The sequence below is a fragment of the Abramis brama genome (assembly GCF_963993115.1).
Source record: "Abramis brama genome assembly, chromosome: 9".
Lineage (NCBI taxonomy): Eukaryota > Metazoa > Chordata > Actinopteri > Cypriniformes > Leuciscidae > Abramis > Abramis brama.
This window is the reverse complement of record NC_139971.1, coordinates 8,091,473-8,112,544: the sequence shown is the minus strand read 5'-3', so window position 1 is coordinate 8,112,544 and position 21,072 is coordinate 8,091,473. Positions and strand designations below refer to the sequence as shown.

Genomic DNA, 21,072 nt, shown 5'->3' with positions numbered 1-21,072 from the left:
CAGTGGTGATAAAGGGTTAATGCTCTATCTTGTTTGAAATAATGTACCACCTCTGTAAACCCAGCCCTAAACCTAACCAAAACTGTTAATAATGGTAAACGTGAGATTAAAATAAATTTGCTGAAACAACCATGCCATTTTTTCATGCTTCCATAAGTCTCAAAACTCTTTTATCATGTTTTATGGGACTTGTACCCGTGATCATAAGTGCAATGCCGTATCAGGTGAGCTACCGAGCAAGTTTACTACATCAGAAAAGCCATATATATGGGACAATACATTATGTGATCCAAGCATAATTTTTTTATTAGTTTGCAGTATGGTATGGTATGAAATTAAATACAAGCTGTTCCCATTTTACTGCCACAAGTGTTCAGTTCAGCTGGAAACTGGTGCTATGTATATTCATTTAATTTTATGTTAAATTAGCAGACATATCAGTGAGCTCATGACTCAATATATTTCTACCTAGTACTGACTGAGCCCCTACCCTAGGGGGAGCTTTCAATAAGCGTAAAACTGTAGATCGCTATTTTTGGACAAGGACAACTTTGCAACAGGTAGGATTCAGTTTACGACTCTACCACTGATCTATATAAATGACTGGAATTGCTCATGACATAATAAAAAGTGAAGCAACCGTGCCGCCATATTGGTATTCCCTCACATTCTATTGAATAGCGTTAATTCAGCGTTTTTATATCCGTCTCGTATATAAGTCTCCCTGTACATTCTTACAACACAACCAGAGGTTGGTATCTCCTCAATAAGAACATCTCTTACATCAAGTCATTAGCTTAGCAACATTTTAACATTAGGGTGACAAAATCTACTGGTAGTGTATTTTTCCACACATTGTGTTCCTCATGTAAAGCTCATGGGGGAACTGACTGATAGCAGATTTTGACAGTTGACATGTCGCCTTTTTTCAATTGGTTTCCTATGGCAGTGACCATGCTGTTTTTGCAGCTGAAAAAAAAGCGCCCGACGTCATCGCGTATTTTTCCACTGTCTAATCGAATGAATGGAGAGGTGGGCCTTCCGTTTTAGTGATGAAAGCTACAGTTGCTTGAACGGCCGGAGAGTGCGAAACCTCAAAAACGCGTTAGGTGTGATCGGGGCCTATGTAGTAGAGTGTTCCGAATCAATCACTTATGAGGTTCCAATTCAGTTAGTATGTTGCCTAGAAGGCAGTTACCTATGTGGGCAGTAGACTGTGAGGCTATAATATTTGCTCAAGCATGAGAACAATTATTTATTATTTGAAATAAAAAATATTAAAATAAATGCTGTTCTATGTCATGAATGACTTTTTTGAAATGTGCAACACTGATTAAATGACATGAAGAAAATCTGTGGGATTTCATGTGTGTGTGTTTGTGTGTGTGTGTGTGTGTGTGTGTGTGTGTTTGTGTGTGTGTGTGTGTGTGTGTGTGTGTGTGTGTGTGTGTGTGTTTGTGCAATTTGTTCTTTGCTCAGATGTTGTGTGGGTTTGTGTGATACAAACTGTGTGACCAGGCTCGTGCAATTCAGATTTTCAGTTTTAAATGAACATGTATTATTATATAATAGTGATGATTATTTCAGATGTTCAACTGCACTGCACTGCAAAAAAAAAAAAAGAAAAAAAAAAGAAAAGAAAGAAAAAACAAAAAAACCCTTTTGAACTGAGGTCCAGCCTTTCATAAAGCACTGTGCGCAAAGGCATTCATTAAATAGTCTGTTTTAAGAATTCTTTAAATTGTTTAATGAGGTTTAAAAATTTATCTTAAATACATTTATAATGAAATGTATCACCTGATAAACTCCACAGACCCTGTACCGGGTCCGAAAATCTTTGTTATAATGTTTGCACGTCTTTTTTATAGGCTTCCCTATATGGTATCACCCAATTTATGGTATAATTTGGAAGCTTAGAATCTAAACTTTACAAATAATACCATCACTTTTGTTTTTATGATAAGTTGTATACCTATAAACAATTTTCATACTGAAGTCACTGAAGTCAGATCAAAACTGTAGTATGTATTGCATGTGCATTATTGCGTGTGTGTGTATATATATATATATATATATATATATATATATATATATATATATATATATTCAGCAGTGGCGTGCGAATGTAGTCACTTCTACTACACACTATGGCGGGTTGAATTTTATATATAATATAGCCTATACATTTTTCAATTGTAGTCTTTTAAAAAGGCATCTGAAATAATAAATTAAGTACAATGTAATGTTGTCCAAAATATACATTTTTCGATACTGAAATAACTTACATGCTTCCAAAGCTCATTTTATATATATACTTCCCCTCCCTCTTGCAGCAACATCTCTTCTCCTCTGATTTTCACTCACATGAGATGGACCAATAGCAAACCACAACAATTCAACAATCCAATATATTCCTGATGGACAAATTCAAGACCTACATTTTTTTCTTGTTCGAGAAGCTGTTTACTTCACATTTTTTTCTTGTTCGAGAAGCTGTTTACTTCAGATAACCGCCACAATAGGGAAGAAAAGACTATCAAAGCTTCCATTTCATGACAAACCTAAGTAATTGATATTTCAGACACAATATAGGCTACTAAAAAACTAGGTATTCTGTTATTTTTTGCCCCACCATGTTGATCTGTATAGCAAACACAGACAAGCAGAGTGAATCCAACTGTGAAATGTAAACTCTAATCAGTATTACTGGAAAGTTGCTCGACCGATCAGGGGTGCGTTTCCCGTACAACGACGTAACTCACTGGTTCACTACCATAGTACGATGCATCGTTGAAGAAATTAACTAGCTAGTCACGACTGTTTCCCGAAACCATATTGTCGCAAACTGGTCGTTCAACCACGTTGGTTAATGATGTCACGCAGGTGGTGGAGTAATAACTTTCTTTAATGAAACTGTTTGAGATCGAATTAACGCTAGATGTTTTGCTATAAATTACAGACATGGCATCTGAGTACTATTTCTCATTTTTCTCAGTTATTTTGCTTTATTTCCAGATTCAATCATAGGCTCGTTCTTACATAGTAGAGCACGTTCACACATGCGCACTCTTCAAAAACGGTGCTTTAAATCTCTTGACAAACTAAAAGACTTAAATGACATTTGTATGTATTCTAAATAAAAGATACAGATTGTAATGAATGTCAGCTATGTATGTAAGACTTGAATGTAAGACAAGGATTTATTAAGTCCACATGTCATGCAAACTAGAAACTATGCTTCTAACCACAGGTCGAGAGCTGTCGTTCCAACTACACAACTTCGTTGGAACTATGGCTTCGGGAAACACTGACTCGTTGAGCTATGCTGATAACAACGGAACTTGCGACCATAGTTGGCTAACGATGCTTTCGGGAAACGCACCCCTGATTAGTGGAACAGAATTAAAGAGTGTAACAAGTATAAAGTCGTTTAGCAATAAATAAGTCAATAATTTAACAAGTTTAATTAGACAACAGTATTGCTTGGGTAGCCACACAACTTTTATTATTGTTATTCTACTTTCTGCTCTTTAGAATTCCTTTTTATCATTTTTCAGAACAGAAGCGGTCCTTCAAAAGACGGCATGTGAAACATGAGCATGCTAATAGGAATATTTCAGCTCTCAACCAAGCTTGTTTGCCGTAGCTTGGTATTGTGAAAACATCTGTTCAATAATTGGACACCCAGGGCTCCTCTATCTGATAAAGACGCACAACATTACACATTCAAAACTACATTTTAGACATCAATTATGCTATCTGATGTTTACTTAACCAAGCCATTACCATGCTAACAGTTCAAGACAATACCTCAACGGCGTTATGAGAGCTGCAGATAATGTGAATACGAAGGCAGTCGAACACTAACAAGCCCTGAATAACTATACCAGAAAAAATACCAGAAAGTGTTTCACGGCAGCTCTTGTCAATGTTGCTGAGAGAAAGAGAGACAGGAAAGAGGAGGCTGTTTTCAGAAAAGGCAGTTTCTTATCTTGATATAATCGCACCGCCACTCTCATACCTGCTAGGCCACTGATAACTGACAGCAGGAGAAGTGGTTTCCATGGTGACCCCATACTTGTTCTGGAGGGTCCCTTCAGTGAGATTGTTAGTAGGTCTGTTTCTTCATTAAAGCAGTGCCTATGAAAAACAAGAGGACAACAGAGAGGAACAAAGTGAATGTGTGAGTAAGAGTGAAAGAAAGAGGTAAGTTAGTTTAACTGAAATTGCTGCTGTTCTATAAATCAGTCCTGAGAGCTCAACCTGATGGTTCATGAAGTATCAGGTATCGGCTCTGGAGAAAACACAGCTGAAACACAGCAATAACAAACAGAGCCCTCACTAAAATGCCATGGTATTAAAATACACCATAGAAATTTCTCAGTACACTTTAAAGTTAAATTTCACAAAAACAGATATCACAACAAAAATAAACAATAATCATAAAAATAAATTATATTTTTTATGAAAATTGAGCCTTTTTTCTTTGTCTTAATTGTAAAAATCTAGTAATCTGTACTATTCACAAACTATGTGACTATGCCTTGTTTACTCAGAAAACCCAAGTTAAGATTAATTGATTGAGGCGGGTCATTTCCTCCACTTCTGCTGTTATCTTTCTCTAGTTGCATTCGCTCATTTCAAGTCTTCTTGAATGTTGAATTGTCAACATCACATAAGATGACTACATAAATTAATGTTGATTTTCCTAAAATGTTTTTGTTTGAGCTTACCATTATGGTGATTAGTGTTCCCTTTGGTTGGGCACTTGGAACTTAATTTATATTATTGTAATTATCTTCCCATTGATGCAGCAATGCAACAAGAAATCCCAGTTATTGGTTTCAAAGGAAGGAAATTAATAAATAGGTTTCTTTTAAAAGGTGGCCTAACTTCTAACAAAAGCATTAACTAGCCTATTTTTCATGTTGAATAATGATCTTTTAATATTGTATTGCTACCACATAAACACCATGTGAAACTTTTAATTGGGTTGATATCATCCTGCTATATTTGTGACAATATCTTGCAACTGACCATGCTTGAGTCACAGACTTCAAAATTCAGCATGTAAAACATAACAATGGTAACAACAATGGTAGCTATACTAAGTCAAGAGTAAATCAAAAGTAAATTATAAAGTACTCTCTACAGTTATTCATAGTTACTAGAACTATCAAGTAAGTGAACTATATTAACTAAGCATCAATCAGCATAACATACTAGGGGTGGAACAGATCGCAGCTTATCCGTGATCCGTACGGAGCAGGCCCCACGGTTTCGCACGCATGAGATTCGCGGATTAAAGGTAGGGTAGGTAGGATTTTTCTAAAAAAAAAAATTTCAAATTTGTTTAAACTGTCTTTATATACCAATACATAATTAAAATGTAAGTGCTCTGAAAAAGAGAGTTTAAAAATCGAGTGACTGTAGACCTTTTAATCTGCAATAAACACAGCTCATTATTTCCATCCGGGACAAAACAATTGATTGGTTTGGGCGACTGTCACTCACTCTCGCAACCAAGGCTACCACCACTGTTGCTAGATCTGCTTATATGCGCGCGCACCCGTTTGATTTGAGGGGAGTGCAAGAGAGGCGCGGAACCTACGAAGAGTAAAATTATGGCAGAGAAAAAGAGCATTCAAAATTCAAAGCACCTGCATATGCAGTCAGCGAAGGCAAACAAGGCAAAAACTACTTCCTCGGACCCTGGTTGCCCGCACTCTTGAACGACCTCCTCTGCTTCGCCCTCGACCCCGGACCTGTCCTTGAACCGACGATGCGGTACTTGTCACCGGAGTGTAACGTTAGTCCTCATCAGAGTCAACAATGTTTTCATCATGTAAACTCTTACATGCGAAACACCGTATATTTTATGACTCTTACACAAAATTCACCTTCATCACAGTTTAACTGATGGTAATGGAAAAACGTGTATCAATGCAACCTGTTTTTAGCTTTGCCTTATAAATATAGCTCGTTACCTATAGCCTAAATATAGCTCGTTACCGAATCAAACAAAATATATTTTAAACTTTACCAGTATCGATATGTTAGCTTGATAGTGAGTACTAAAAGCCATCTTATTTGTTTATATTTATAGTGATAAAGTTAGGTATTTTATTACATGTGATTCTGACATGATGTCACTGCATGCACTGCGCTCCTTCCTCTGCACTCGTCTCAGGTAAATAAATGCGTCTTCCTGAGCCTGAGCATTTGGCGTCGCGCGTTCATGTGTTTTGGGGGCGTGGCTTTGGAAGGAGCCCAGAAGGGAGGGGGTGGAGTGAATGGAAATAATTAGCTGTGTTTACAACAGTCGTGAGAGGTCTACAGACACTCGATTTTTATACTCTCTTTTTCAGAGTACTTACATTTTAATTATGTATTGGTATATAAAGACAGTTTAAACAAATTTGGAATGTTTTTTTTTTTTAGAAAAATCCTACCTACCCTACCTTTAACTGCTAAATTTAACCATAAATTTTATAATTTAGACGTGTTTTGTCTTGCCAATTTACACATTCAGACTATTTTAAAGGCAGAAATAGATGTGAAAATCATGACTCACGCATTATTTGTGCGCGTGCACGGAGAGAGACATGCTCGAACACTGAATTGATTCCTCTTTTGCGTTTCCTTGACCTTGAACGGACACATAACCACAAAATGATGTCTAAATACCCGTCTCGGTAAGTATTCTCTCAGTTTTGTCATAAGTGAAAAGTTGAAAAAGAAACCGGTTGTTTGTCAGTTTTTTCCGGTCCGTGCAGTCGGTCTTAAAGTGACAGCACACACCTAATATTCCTACTGTTGTCTGTGTCATTAATGTTAATAAAACAACAAAATACAGCTTTAACAAAGATTAAACTATATTTAATTTCTACAGTGAACAAATAGTGTTATTTTACATTTAGGCTTAGATAATTATTAATTTATGTACAGGAATACTACTACTAGACTACTAGTATTCATCTTTGCTTGTAATCTGTGAATTTGTTCTTATTTTATTACTGTTAACTTGTTTTTAAAATTGTTTGAACTTTATCAGTTAGGCTAGTAGTTTTTGATGTAGTATCGAAGAACTTCAAATGAGCTTTAAGTAATAAATGAAAAGCAAAGTTACCCCCCCCCCCCCCCCCCATCATATATTTATTTATTTATATTTTTTTGCTGATCCGAAACAATGTGAATTTTGTGATCCGTTCCACCACTACAAGCATACTATTCCTATTTCACTTGCAATGCAATCGGTTTCATGCTTTTTTAAGTAAGTCTAACTAATTAGATTTCACAGTGTATTATGAACATCTGTTTCCATTTGTTTTAGTGAATTTTAAGTAAATATTGTGATAAAATGTTCATGTCCATTTAATTTCTGCAATTTTCTGCATGACTTAATTGCGATCATTACATTTTGATGGATGATCAAAAATACTATCATCAAAAATCCATATAAGCTGACAAATATTTTAAGTGCCATAGAAATATTACTATGATACTTTTATATCCAAATGCCATATCTGCCATTCACTCTGACCCCAGCTGAACCATGGAAGTGCCACAGTACTTTTTTAATAAAGTGAAAACTAGAGATTTACACTCCTCCTCTTTAATCAACACTCACATTTGAGCAGAGAGAGAGAGAGAGAGAGAGAGAGAGAGAGAGAGAGAGAGAGAGAGAGAGAGAGAGAGAGAGAGAGAGAGAGAGAGAGAGAGAGAGAGAGATGTGGCGGTGTACGAGTATGCATTAGTCTCCATGATCAAAGCACAGATGAGAATGTTGCTTTAGGCAAGATAGAGCAGCCAGATGCTTGAAAAACAGACACACCGTCCTCCAACCACACCAAAACACACACACACACACACACACACACACACACACACACACGTACGGTCAGACATCTTAAGGTCGAGCAGCTGCCCATATCACAACAAACACACACACACATGCTACAGCAGGTTTATTTAATAACCTTTTTGCATTAGAAAAACAACAACAACAAATATTAATTTTTGAGACTGGATGCAATTAATGGAGTCCTGTGGAGAGCCTGAGGAAAGACAGGACCAGCTCTCACAGTCTCTCTCTCAGTCCTCTATCCATCCATTACTAATAACACCTGCCTGCGCCTCACCTCAGTGCACACGCACACACATACACGTGCAGACTGACCGAGACTGAGTAGCGTAAACCAACAATTCTCATTATTTATATTCATGGCGCCGTGGCCTGCCAATCAAAAACAATATCAATGAGACCGTTCTGCAGGAGTGCCTGTAAAAAATGTGTCCATATGCCCAACCTTTTGGAAGCCACCACATGGCGTGCTTTCGATTTGTCAGCTATTTCTCTACGTGAAACAGTTTTTCATTGTTTTGATTTTTCCTTTGACAAGGTCACATTACACATTACAGGAATAGTTCAGTGCAAAAAAAGAAGAAATAAAAGAAAAGAAAACTCTGTCATTTACTCAAACACACTCATGTCATTCCGATTCCGAGCATGTGCACAGTTTTGTCACGTGTTGTTGTTGCGAGAACGCAGCGAAAGATTTCATGAATCAGTTAGATTCACAAGTTCTTGATTCAAATCAGTTCCAATTCGTTTGGATTTCATGTATAGTACACACATTTTTCCAATGTTGGACTCAGAGCAGACCCGCTAATGCTAATATGGCAGTGTCTGTCAACAGTTGTGGGAGGGGCTTGTGCAAAAGTACGTCACATTGCCCTGAATCTGAGAACGGGTTGTTCTGAGACAGTGCTTATGATTTATGGGGATTAAAAAACAAAAACAAAAAAAGCACTGGGTGGATTTTTATCATTATAGGGTGGTTGTGTACACACTACGTAAAAGTGAATTTTGCATAATAGGTGCCCTTTAACCTTTTGAGTGGTACGGTCCCATATATGGGATTCTTATTTCTGTGTCCCTGAGAGTACGGTCCCACATATGGGATTTAGAATGAACAGTGACGTGACATAACTGCCATAAATTTTATAATTTAGACATGTTTTGTCTTGCCAATTGCCAAACATTCAGACTATTTTAAAGGCAGAAAAAGATGTGAAAATCATGACTCACGCATTATCTGTGCGCGTGCACGGAGAGAGACATGCTCGAACACTGAATTGATTCCTCTTTTGCGTTTCCTTGACCTTGAACGGACACATAACCACAAAATGATGTCTAAATACCCGTCTCGGTAAGTATTCTCTTGGTTTTGTCATAAGTGAAAAGTTGAAAAAGAAACCGGTTGTTTGTCAGTTTTTTCCGGTCCGTGCAGTCGGTCTTACAGTGACAGCACACACCTAATATTCCTACTGTTGTCTGTGTCATTAATGTTAATAAATATGGGATTCTTATTTCTGTGTCCCTGAGAGTACGGTCCCACATATGGGATTTAGAATGAACAGTGACGTGACATAACTGCCAGATTCAAACTGTGCTTTCGCACGTTGGCTGGCGCTGAGCCAGTGATAGACGCACTCAGCATTGTCATATATCACAACTATTTGCAGTGTTTTCAAACACATAATGTTTAATTTAGGTTTCAGACTTTTAAATACACATAAGCACTAGTAAAACAATACATTTGGAGTTTGTAAAATACACACTGATGTCTATGGAAGCAGCAATAACAATCTATTCAAATATAATTTACCGACGTGTGTTATTCATATCAGATACACATAGTTTAAGTACTATAAAGAATAATGCAGAATTATTAGGCACGTTGATTTTCTGATCATATTTTTTTTTCCAGGCACATTTTACCAATTCCAAACCACATTAATCTTAATAATTACTATTAATTTTGTATTTAATCATTTATAAGCGATATATACTTGTTCATGAAGGCTAGAAATGAAAAATGCCTTATATTCATGTGTGCAGAATTATTAGGCACGTTTTCTTTTGCAGATAAAATAAGCCAAAAAAGAGATTTAACTAAGACTGAAAAGTAAAAAAAATATTAAATGCCCATGAGAAGGATGCAATACTAATGCAATACTATAAATGGCAGTTAGGGCATGACCATTGGACAGTGAAATGCTCATTGGGTCAGCAGGGTCAGACAAATACAGGTGGAGAAGAAAAGACTGCAAAAGAATTAGGAATGAAGGTGAAGAATTAAGTGTGAAACCATCAGGAACCTGGACTTCTACCGAATGTTAAAATTGACCGGAGTTCTCCTTTAAGTGTGAAACCATCAGGAACCCTTTAGTCTCCAGTGTCACCATTTTCCAGAACTGCAACCTACCTGGATTCTCCAGAAGAGCAAGGTGTCAGGATCTTAGAGACTTAGGTGATTTTTTATAGGCTTTATAGACAGACAGATTGAGAGTGACTCTTGAAGGACCAGCACCACATCCTCTTGTACCACTGTTTGAAGAATTCATCTTCCAGAATCTGACAGTAAGTTTTGGGAGTTCATTTTTAGTCCATCTCTGCAAAACGGACTTTTGGGTAGGAGATGGACTAAAAATGAACTCCAAAAACTTACTGTCAGATTCTGGAAGATGAATTCTTCAAACAGTGGTACAAGAGGATGTGGTGCTGGTCCTTCAAGAGTCACTCTCAATCTGTCTGTCTATAAAGCCTATAAAAAATCAGTCTTCATGTATTTTACTACACTTTAGCTTGTGATTCTTATTAAGAGGGGGTACATTTTTAGGATTCTTTACCTAACCTAAGTCTCTGAGATCCTGACACCTTGCTCTTTTGGAGACTCCAGGTAGGTTGGAGTTCTGGAAAATGGTGACACTGGAGACTAAAGGGTTCCTGATGGTTTCACACTTAAAGGAGAACTCCGGTCAATTTTAACATTCGGTAGAAGTCCACAGTAGTCGATTGTCGAGTTAACGTGCGTGATCATAGGTAACTAAGCAACAGTGGAGAACTCGACAATCGACTACGTGGACTTCGACTGAAAACAGGATGTAAATACAGGTATGTGCGCTGGCCGAATTAACTTCATTTTTATTCATATCTTTCACATCTACTGCAGTCAGATTCACCCGTGTTCACTCTGAAGGAATCACTCACATTGGCTGTGCACTTGTAATGACACATCAAGGATGTTAAGAGGCTAAAAGCAGGTTTAAAACTTGCCCCATTGAATTCAACAGGGTGCAAATTTTAAAAAGAGGATAACACGGTGTAGGCAACACCGATTTTTGTCGTTGTTCTCTGTACTGACAGCACTCCAAATTTACAAAAAAATGAGCTCAATGTTAAAATTGACCGGAGTTCTCCTTTAATTCTTCACCTTCATTCCTAATTCTTTTGCAGTTAACGTGTCTTTTCTTCTCCACCTGTATTTGTCTGACCCTGCTGACCCAATGAGCATTCCACTGTCCAATGGTCATGCCTTAACTGCAATTTCTAGTATTGCATTAGTATTGCATCCTTCTCATGGGCATTTAATAATTTATGACTTTTCAGTCTTAGTTAAATCTCTTTTTTTGGCTTATTTTATCTGTAAAAGAAAACGTGCCTAATAATTCTGCACACCTGAATTAAAGGCGTTTTTCATTTCCAGCCTTCATGAACAATTATATATCACTTATAAATGATTAAATACAAAATTAATAGTAGTTATTAAGATTAATATGGTTTGGAATTGGCAAAATGTGCCTGGGAATAAAATATAAAATATGATCAGAAAATCAACGTGCCTAATAATTCTGTACGCACTGTATAATGCCCTTTTCACAAGATGTAAAATAAGTCTCTGATGTCCCCAGAGTGTGTATGTGAAGTTTTAGCTCAAAATACCCCACATATATTTTTATATAGCATGTTAAAATTGTCACTTTTTGAGGGTGAGCAAAAATGCACCGTTTTGTGTCTGTTCCTTTAAATGCAAATGAGCTGCTTCTCCCATCACAGGGGGCGGTTACCTCACACAGACCTGTACTGAAAACTTCAAAAACTTTTAGCCTTTTATGTTCAAACCGGAGTCAGACAAAGATGGAGAGACTCAAGAAGAAGTGACAACATGTAGAATGCAACAGGACCTTTCTGAATGGTTAGTTGATGAATTTATGTAGCTTATGTGTATTTATCTTCTAGTCATTGGTTAGCATATTCTGTCATGATAATCTATAAATCGCGTTCCCGTGGGCGGGGTTTATGTAAATTTTAGGGTTTGTGATGTCACTAACCAGGGAGGAAGCTTGTGTAGTCCCAACCAGCCGTTTGTTGTAGTCCTTAAAAAGCAATTTCTTTAAAAGAAAATATCTCCCTTTGCTTTGAACTTTGAGCGTCGTGACTTTGCAGATGTTGTTTATGCTCAAACAGCAACATTACACACAAACTAAAGAAAAGTGAAATCATAATCAACCACCCCTTTAAACGACAAAACACACTCCCTTACATATATTTGAGAATCGGAATATCAGATAGTTGTTGACATGGTAAGCAAGTTGTGAATATTTTGAATAAAAAAGGAAAAACAATATAAAAGCAGTAGGCTACATATACCATACAGTGTTATTGTGGCTGCGGTGTATCACGTGACAAGTGTGACGCGTCACCATGGAAACATTAAGGGGGAACGTTCTAATATAACGGTCACCTTGAAAAAACTCACTCTGGGGGGGTCAGTTCGAATATTTTAAACTTACGCGTGAAAGGGTTAAGACATTATTGCTGAAAATCTTGCCTTTCACCCTAATTAATTTGGCATGTTCAAAGGTTAAATAGTGTTATTTGATTCAGACTTTCCAGTAAATCAATTCCAATTCACAAAACTGTTCTGAATGATTCATTCATAAATCTGGTTCTCTCATTGAGTCACACAGCACAGATTTGGTACAACATGAGTGTCAGGGAATTATGACTTAATATTGAATCATGCAATTAATCATTTTCTGTTGATTTAAAAAAAAAACTAAACTTCTGCAAGTTTTGAAATTACAGCTCACTATACTGTTAGTGTCATTAAAGCACGAACCAGGGCTGCGTTTCCTAAAAGCATCGTAGCACGAACCAGGGCTGCGTTTCCTAAAAGCATCGTAGCCAAAGTAGAACCATTACCACCAATGGTCTCTATGATCAACTTAGCTCACGATGCTTTTGAGAAACGCAGCCCAGAATTGCAAAAATTGTAGGGCTGGGTTGACGATATTGATTTATTGATTTGAATCAATCTTCAGTTTGATGAACCGATATCGGTTCTTAAATCCCAAGAATCAGTCTTTTAGTCTATGCTGTTTTTAGTTGATACGTAAACAAAACTTCCTTACGAGTAATTTAAATGGCTGTATACAACTGTTTTTATTTGAGTGATGATTATATAAAAATAAACAGCAATTTAATTTGTGTTGGTAATCTTAATGTAAAATCTTAATGTTTCCACTGGCAGCATTTCCTGCATAGTTTACAGCATTAGTTGAGAGCTTGTTTTAAGAATTGTTTCAAGAATGTCAACTTGATCATAGCCCTGTCATTGATGGAAATTTCCGTCATTTATGAGAACACGCTTCCCTGCCATTGACGGAAATTTCCGGCTTTCCGTGTTTTCACTGTTATACGCTAGGGGGTGCTATGACATCTTCTGAAAGAGTACTGAATCTCCTAATCAAAAGACATGTTAAAAAGAAGCAGAAACAAGCGATAGCATATAAGCATATGCATATGTAAAATAACACAATTATCAACATTAAACAGCATATAAATCAAAACTGCCTATGTCACTGAATGAAATGTCGACCCAGGACGAGCTATAGGACTGTGCAAGCATTAGGGGTGTTGATAGACTTGATCTACTCCATCTATGTTTTGATCATCGTTCTGAATCCCATCTAGACGTAGTATTTGACAAAAACGCGATTTTCTCAAAATGTTGCTTTTTTAAGTAACTTACTCACATTCAAGTTTAAAAAAAAGAATGCATTAAGCTAGAATAAAACAGTTTTTTTTTTTGTTTAAAAGCAGAGGCTCTGTTCTTTCTTTTAATGTATTGCATGTTTAGATATTGACACAGCAAAATATTTTGGAGACCATGACATTTTGTGAAATTGATCAATCTATCTTTTTGAAAAAAGGCTAGCGGGGGAAGGAGTTAAGCAAAATGTACATGTACTATACATGATATCCAAATTAATCAGAGCTGAATCGAATCAAGAGCTTTTGAATTTAATTGATTCATGAAATATGTTGCTGCATTCACACCATGTCGTAATTAACATATTTACATATTTACTACTATTTATTATAATTACATATGATTCTCTATTTGGAGCTGTTCATGCCGTTGGAATCAGAATCATAAGTTTCTATGGCAACACTATAAATGCCAGAAAGAATCTGCAGTGGTCACATGGTACAGCGATCACATGGTACAAGTCAGAAAATTATGAGTTTACAAGTTGTAATTATGAGTCATATAAGAACATGAATGCTTTTTACAAGCCAGAATCTCGTAATTACAGTTATTTCGAAATAGCATGAACGCACATTGTGTCAATGCCCTACATTTTTTCCAAACCGTTAGTCAGCCCCAAACTCACAAAATTGGTTGAATCAAAGTTGTTGTATTAGTCAAGGAAAGGACTGCATTATATGAAGAAATGCATACAATGCACATCATTTGTGTTTAACTTCCAGCCAAAATATAAATCTAGCAAATATATATATATATATATATATATATATATATATATATATATATATATATATATATATATATATATAGTGAAATATACCATAAACATGATGGAATAATTTTACATAAAAGTATGATATAAGTTTCTGATTTAGACAGTCTCAGGTCACAAAAAGAGCAGCACAAACATGCTAAACATCTCCCTTTGTGTTCCACTGAAGAAAATCATGTAGGTTTTGAACGACATGAGCATGAATAGATGATGACAGAATTTTCATTGCAGCTCATGTATTCTTTTAATAATTAAAATGTGCTTTCATTTGATAAGCAGCAGCAGCGCTGTATAGTGCATTGTAAACTTAAATAAAACCCATATCCCATAAACCCAAGTTTTATAGCACTGCATGCTTGACAAAATGTTTCTATTCAGTAGTTTATTGGAGTGACTCCGTTAGTAGAAAGGATGCTGTGTGTGTGTGTGTGTGTGTGTGTGTGTGTGTGTGTGTGTGTGTGTGTGTGTGTGTGTGTGTGCGCGTGCGTGTGTGTGTGTGTGTGTGTGTGTGAGTGTGTGTGTGTGAGATAAACTCCTGTGGGAGTGGTACTCTTGCGTATATTTAGTAATGTAGGCTTGCGTCAGGCCTGTCTAAAGTTCATTGCACTTGGCTGCTCCACATCAGGCTGTGTGCAGTGAGCCCTCTCATAGAAAATTCTCTGTCTCTCTCTCCCTCCTACTAACAAGTAAAAACAGGAGGAACAGAACTCCAATTTCAGCCTAGATCAGTCATAATGCTGAGGGGAAAAATCACACGTTTACAGAAAGGAAGACGTCCTGTGGCAATTATGTCAGCTTGTATTTCCCTCTTTTAATAAAGGTGTAACAGTGCTTCTCATCATGGTCTGTCGGTCTGTCTGTCTGTCTATCTATCTATCTATCTATCTATCTATCTATCTATCTATCTATCTATCTATCTATCTATCTATCTATCTATCTATCTATCTATCTATCTATCTATCTATCTATCTATCTATCTATCTATCTGTCTGTCTGTCTGTCTGTCTGTCTGTCTGTCTGTCTGTCTGTCTGTCTGTCTGTCTGTCTATCTACTCTATCTCTGTCTGTCTGTCTGTCTGTCTGTCTGTCTATCTATCTATCTATCTATCTATCTATCTATCTATCTATCTATCTATCTATCTATCCATCTAGATTCCAGAATATGACCAATCTCATACCAACTTTTAATTTACAGTTTTTCTCGATTGGTTTGGCTCATTTCTTGAAACCGAGATGACATTCTCAAAACCATAAGGTCATTTGGCCAAACAGTCTTACAGTTCTGCTCAACATTATAGCTCACTAGCAAAATCAAATATCTTTCCCCAAACTCTTCGTCCATGCTTCAAAAGCAGATTCCTTTCCCATATAAAAGGTCAGTACAGTCAAAATAGCACAGATCCTTCTCAATTGCCTTGGCACATGTGCATTCATTTAGTGCTTTTGTCAAAATAACCTGGATGGTTTAGCACAACACCATGGATCCCCTGCAAAAGCTCATATCTCTCCCAAAACAGTTTATCCATGTGTCAAAACTAAATATCCTTCTCATATAAATAGTCAATGCCCCCAAAATGCATTATACCTTTGGCATTGTTTAAGCACTGCAAGTCAAAATGCTTAGACGTTTTGTCACCGAGGCACAGGTCTAGCAACAGAATACCACTATGAATAAAACTAAAAGATTTTACAGTAAAATCAGCCTCCAATAAACCACTCATACTCAAGGAAACTGTAAACATTTTTATTCGTACAAAGAAATGTTAACATTAGAGAACATACTGTGAAAAGAAAACATATACAGGATTCTGTAAATGTGAACAGTTATAAACACAAACAAAAAACAAAAAAAACTCTAGCCTACCATACTGTAAATAAAGTTTCAGAACTATAGTACAGTAATATTTTCAGTGGTCGCCATTGTCACCCTCTCTTTCCTGGCCACCATCCTCATCCTCCTGGCCATCGACGCGCTGCTCTCTGTTAGGCCATAAATTCTTAGGCCTAATTTCACCTGATTGATTGTCAAGTACTGTCATAAATTTATCAAATGTTCCAAGAAATTCTTTCATGGTATTATATCTTTGACTAATTTTGACAGTTGAACAGACAATTGTGCATATGATGACTTACACAATGAAACCATGCTGATATGTTTTGGAGAGAGTAACCATTTCACTGAAAAATCAACTAATCAGTTTAGATCAGCAAGATCTATTTATTTGGAAAATGTGCTAAATGTGGGCTCATTGTGCTAACTGTAGCTACTTGTACATAATCATTTGAAAAAAAGCACAGAGTCACTTGAGACATGTACTAAAGCATTTGCAGTTTGATAAAACCAATGAAAAATGACATTCTGTTGTGAACAATTGCAAGGTGGTTTGGAGATTTGTCCATGTTATTTTGAGAATGTCATCTCGGTTTCAAGAAATGAGCCAAACCAATCGAGAAAAACTGTAAATAAATTTCCAGCAATCAACACATCCAGTACTGTACAACCATGATAATAAATGACACACATTTAGTCTTTATCATTGAACACACCTTTAGATGCATTTAGAGACAATCAATTTCAGATGAAATCTGCAAATATTACAATGCATTTTAACTTTAATTACAATTATTTATGGAAATATATAATGCATTATAACTTACATTATGAATACATTTAAAATGCATTATACATAAAGTCTTTAAGTAAAGTGTTACAGCTAATTCTATATATTGATTTCCAAGCTAAATAATTTATAAGTTAAAAACATTTAGTAAATATTATGTAAGGGCTGACCCACATTTTGATGTGCAACATAACAAAATACATCTTTTTTATATTATCCTTTATTTTAAAAAATGTATGGTTTTCACCCCAAAACATTCCAATGTACAGTATATGTGGCCATAATTGACTCTTAAAATTACATACAAAAACCGATCAAATCAAAAGAGTTCTGAACTTGTTAAAACTCCAAGTGTCTCTGACTATGAGACCACTAGTATTCAGATCACACGCAAGATGTCTTTGACGGCGTAATTCCACTGATGATGAAATAGCAGTAGCAAGAGGGATGATATTAAGTGAGCTGCACTACCTCGCTTTGAAGTGAACGTTGATAATAATAATGTAAGGCCAACATCTCTGATGTAGTGCATGCTCTCTTACAGTGCATTTCAGTCCTAATACCAGCGAGATAAAACGGTGTCCAGCTCTTGCTAATTGTTTAAAAGGCAGTACTGTTATCTTTATGAGAGCAGAAACAAAAGAAAGTGGAGATAATTAAAAAAAGCGCTCGTTTGTCACGAGGAGGATCAGATGGCTCTCTTTAAATTCCTCATTAATTAAAAGAGGCAGATGAAGTGTAATGTCACCCAGGGGACGGGGATTAGAGCGGCTTTGGGCCGTGACGACTCTACCACAGTGACCTCAGCAGGACAGAGAGGCTGCTGGAGACTACACGGCCTTTGCAGAGAAACAATACTGTTATGCATTTAATCTAAAAGTGGAGGTATCTTAGTAAAATCTGTCTTGCGTAGCCAGACCTTCAGACTGACACCAGAAGGTCTGGACTCCATAGAAGCTTTCATTGGCTAAGGACCACCCAAGAGACCGTCTGATGTAAAGCAACCAATCACAGTTTGTTTTGTTCAGTGTCATTTTCAGGGGTGTGAAAATGTAAAGTCGATGTCTCTAACAGAACGGCATGTAAAAATGTCTTTTAAAGAGTCTATGCAGTGAACTTCATGTACTTCACATACTTTTGAAAATCCAGCATTTAGTTGATCAGGATAAGTGCACGTTTTTCTTTTTCCATGAGGGGGTTTAGAATCACGAAGGCTTTTGTTTCCTGGCGGGTTAAAGAATGCGACGCACGTCTCCCGAAAATACTTCTAATTACCCAATAAACAAGATAAGGGCTTCTTTTACTAAAAAAATAATAAAAAAAGCCAAATGCCAGAGCTTAACGAGGGAATTCACTAAGATTGATTTGTGCTAATTTGCCTAAGAGCTCTGCTTTGATTTAATGATTCAAATTGACCATCATATTTACAACTGCTTATTTAATTCAAGTTTTAAAATGCAGATGAATGTAACAATAAAAAATATATATAAATAAATAAACTGATCAATAACTTTTGAATGCAATTTGCGATAAAGATACCTGAACCAGCTCATGAATTACTCTGGAAATCCAGAGTTCTCGCGAGAGCACAAGTTGAATTTGCTCAGCGAGTTTACTCTGGCGTTGAGTAATGATGCTCATTAAATATGACCTTGTATCCGAGCTGCACCATTCACATCGGGTTATCTGATATAGGCGGGCCAGAGGCGAGCTAAACAGAAGACGACAGCGCTGTGACGTCGAAGTCATTAGTAAACATTGCAAGATGGCTATGGATGAACACCAGTTAATGAAACGGCTTTGGCCGCTACAATGAACGAGTTAGACTTGGCATCTTTTAATCTAAAAGAGGAACAGAAGACGCCGCTCGAATTGTTCCTTTGCAAGAAGGGCGTTTTTGCTGTTTTGCCGACCGGATACAGCAAGAGTCTAATCTACCAGTTAGCTCCGCTGGTAGCTAAGCGTATGGGGCTTATTGTGATTGGTCGTAGTGTTATCCAATTGCGTGCTGTGAGATTTTCAAATGCATGCTTGGTGCCGCCCCTCGAGCTGGCCGAATTTCATTAGTCGACGCCAGACCATCAATCTTTCAGATTTAGGTCTGGATTTCCAGGCTACTCATGAATTGCAAGTAGCGACAGATCTTTTCTTCCATATCGAGACCTACATTAGAATGTGACGGATTATTGAAAAAGAAAAAAGAAAAAGTAGGGAGGAGACTTGGTACTATGCATTGATTGGTGATTGGATGTTGGGATGTGGGCGTGGCACTCAAAAGTGGAGGCAGAGCTTTAAGCGGATTAAATGATTGGAAAACTCCTGCATACATCACTAGAGGGAAGTCTGCTGTTTTCACCGGACGATCCAGTAACATTTTACACATATGCACGAATGAATTGTTTAAAATAAGATCTACAGTATAACATGCATTTAAAAATAGTAAACTTTCATTTCATGCCAACTTTAAAATGCCAAAAAGTGTACTTGAATACTGTGTGCCTGTCTATGTGTATGTATATATGTATATATATATATATATATATATATATATATTAGTTATAACTCTTCTCCATTACTGATAGAGAAACAGCTTTTTTAAACACAATTTGTTTAACGCCTGCTTTCTGGTTATCTAAGATCATTTGTGCCAAGAAATGAACTATCCAACTGGTGCAACTTTGCCCTTCTTCTGTGCCCATGCAGCATGGGCGTCTACATCTTCCTAATCTCAGCTTCCGATGTCGTTCAGTAATGACTAATGCTGATCTACTGTTCTGCATTTTCCGAGAAGCTTTTGTTTGAGGTCTGTAGGAGGAGAAGAAATCGAAAGTCGAGGGAGGATGGTGAGAAAAGTAATTGCAATGGTATGCGTGTCATATAATCTTAAATGGACAGCACTATCTCGTTTTGCCAAATAAATGATCCATACGGGAAGTCATGAGTGGAAAGAAGTAACTAGAAACAAGCAGTGGCTGATTTGTGTTAAAATAACTGCTAGTGTGAAGCTCTGGGAAAGGAATAAGTTATCTCTGAATAAAAAAAGAAAGCTGAAACTGATTCCAGCCTGCAGGAATACTGTTACATCAAGAGCTGACACTGCCAGTAGGGAATTATTACTATTCGTTCTTAATTCAGGATGCAGAGCCATGAAGAGACAGGGCCATATGTTCCAATCATCCGTAAAAAAAAAAAAAGAAAAAAGAAAAAAAGAATTTGCTTTGCATTCACCTACCTGTGGTGGTTTTCGCTCCTGGTCCTTAGGATCCACAGAAATGCATATTTTGTATGTCACTCTTATCTGACACACTCAGTTCAGTTCATGCAGCTCTTTCATATCGAACTGATGATCTGAATCAAGTGTTTCCAGACAGAATGTGCAGTGCTATGGGTCCCCAGGACCAGGAGTGACAACCACAACACTAACAGAAAGCTCTTCCTGAAAAAACTGCCCCAGTGCTGATACAAATGGATAGGGAAGGACGCTTCATTGAGCATAGGCTGCCTTACTCCGTGACACTTTCGCAACATTGCATTCACACAACATGTGTTCTATTGTTCACAAACAGCAAGAGTAGAGAATTACAAGATGTGTTTAAATGTTTGTTTAACTTGACCAGTGGTTCTATACTAGTTTTGCGCCAAGACTCTGTACATTGGACTTTCGGTTGTACAAAAATATAATAAGCAAAATTGTTTATCATGCGCAAATTAAATAAAACATGATTGGAATTAAATTATGAAATGCATTAATATTACTATGTACTGCATACACTACCAC

At 36.8% G+C, this 21,072-nt stretch overlaps 1 protein-coding gene across 2 annotated transcripts in view; it reads right to left on the bottom strand.

Moving 5' to 3' along the window:
• Positions 1–21,072, bottom strand: part of cntn5 (contactin 5) — a 315,250-nt gene that overhangs the window by 205,995 nt on the left and 88,183 nt on the right. For both annotated transcript variants that reach the window (XM_084123899.1, XM_084123900.1), the window contains exon 2: positions 4,022–4,140. In XM_084123899.1, the coding sequence (XP_083980025.1) occupies positions 4,022–4,076 (55 nt within the window). In that variant the 5' untranslated portion in view covers positions 4,077–4,140. The remainder of the gene's footprint in view (positions 1–4,021; positions 4,141–21,072) is intronic.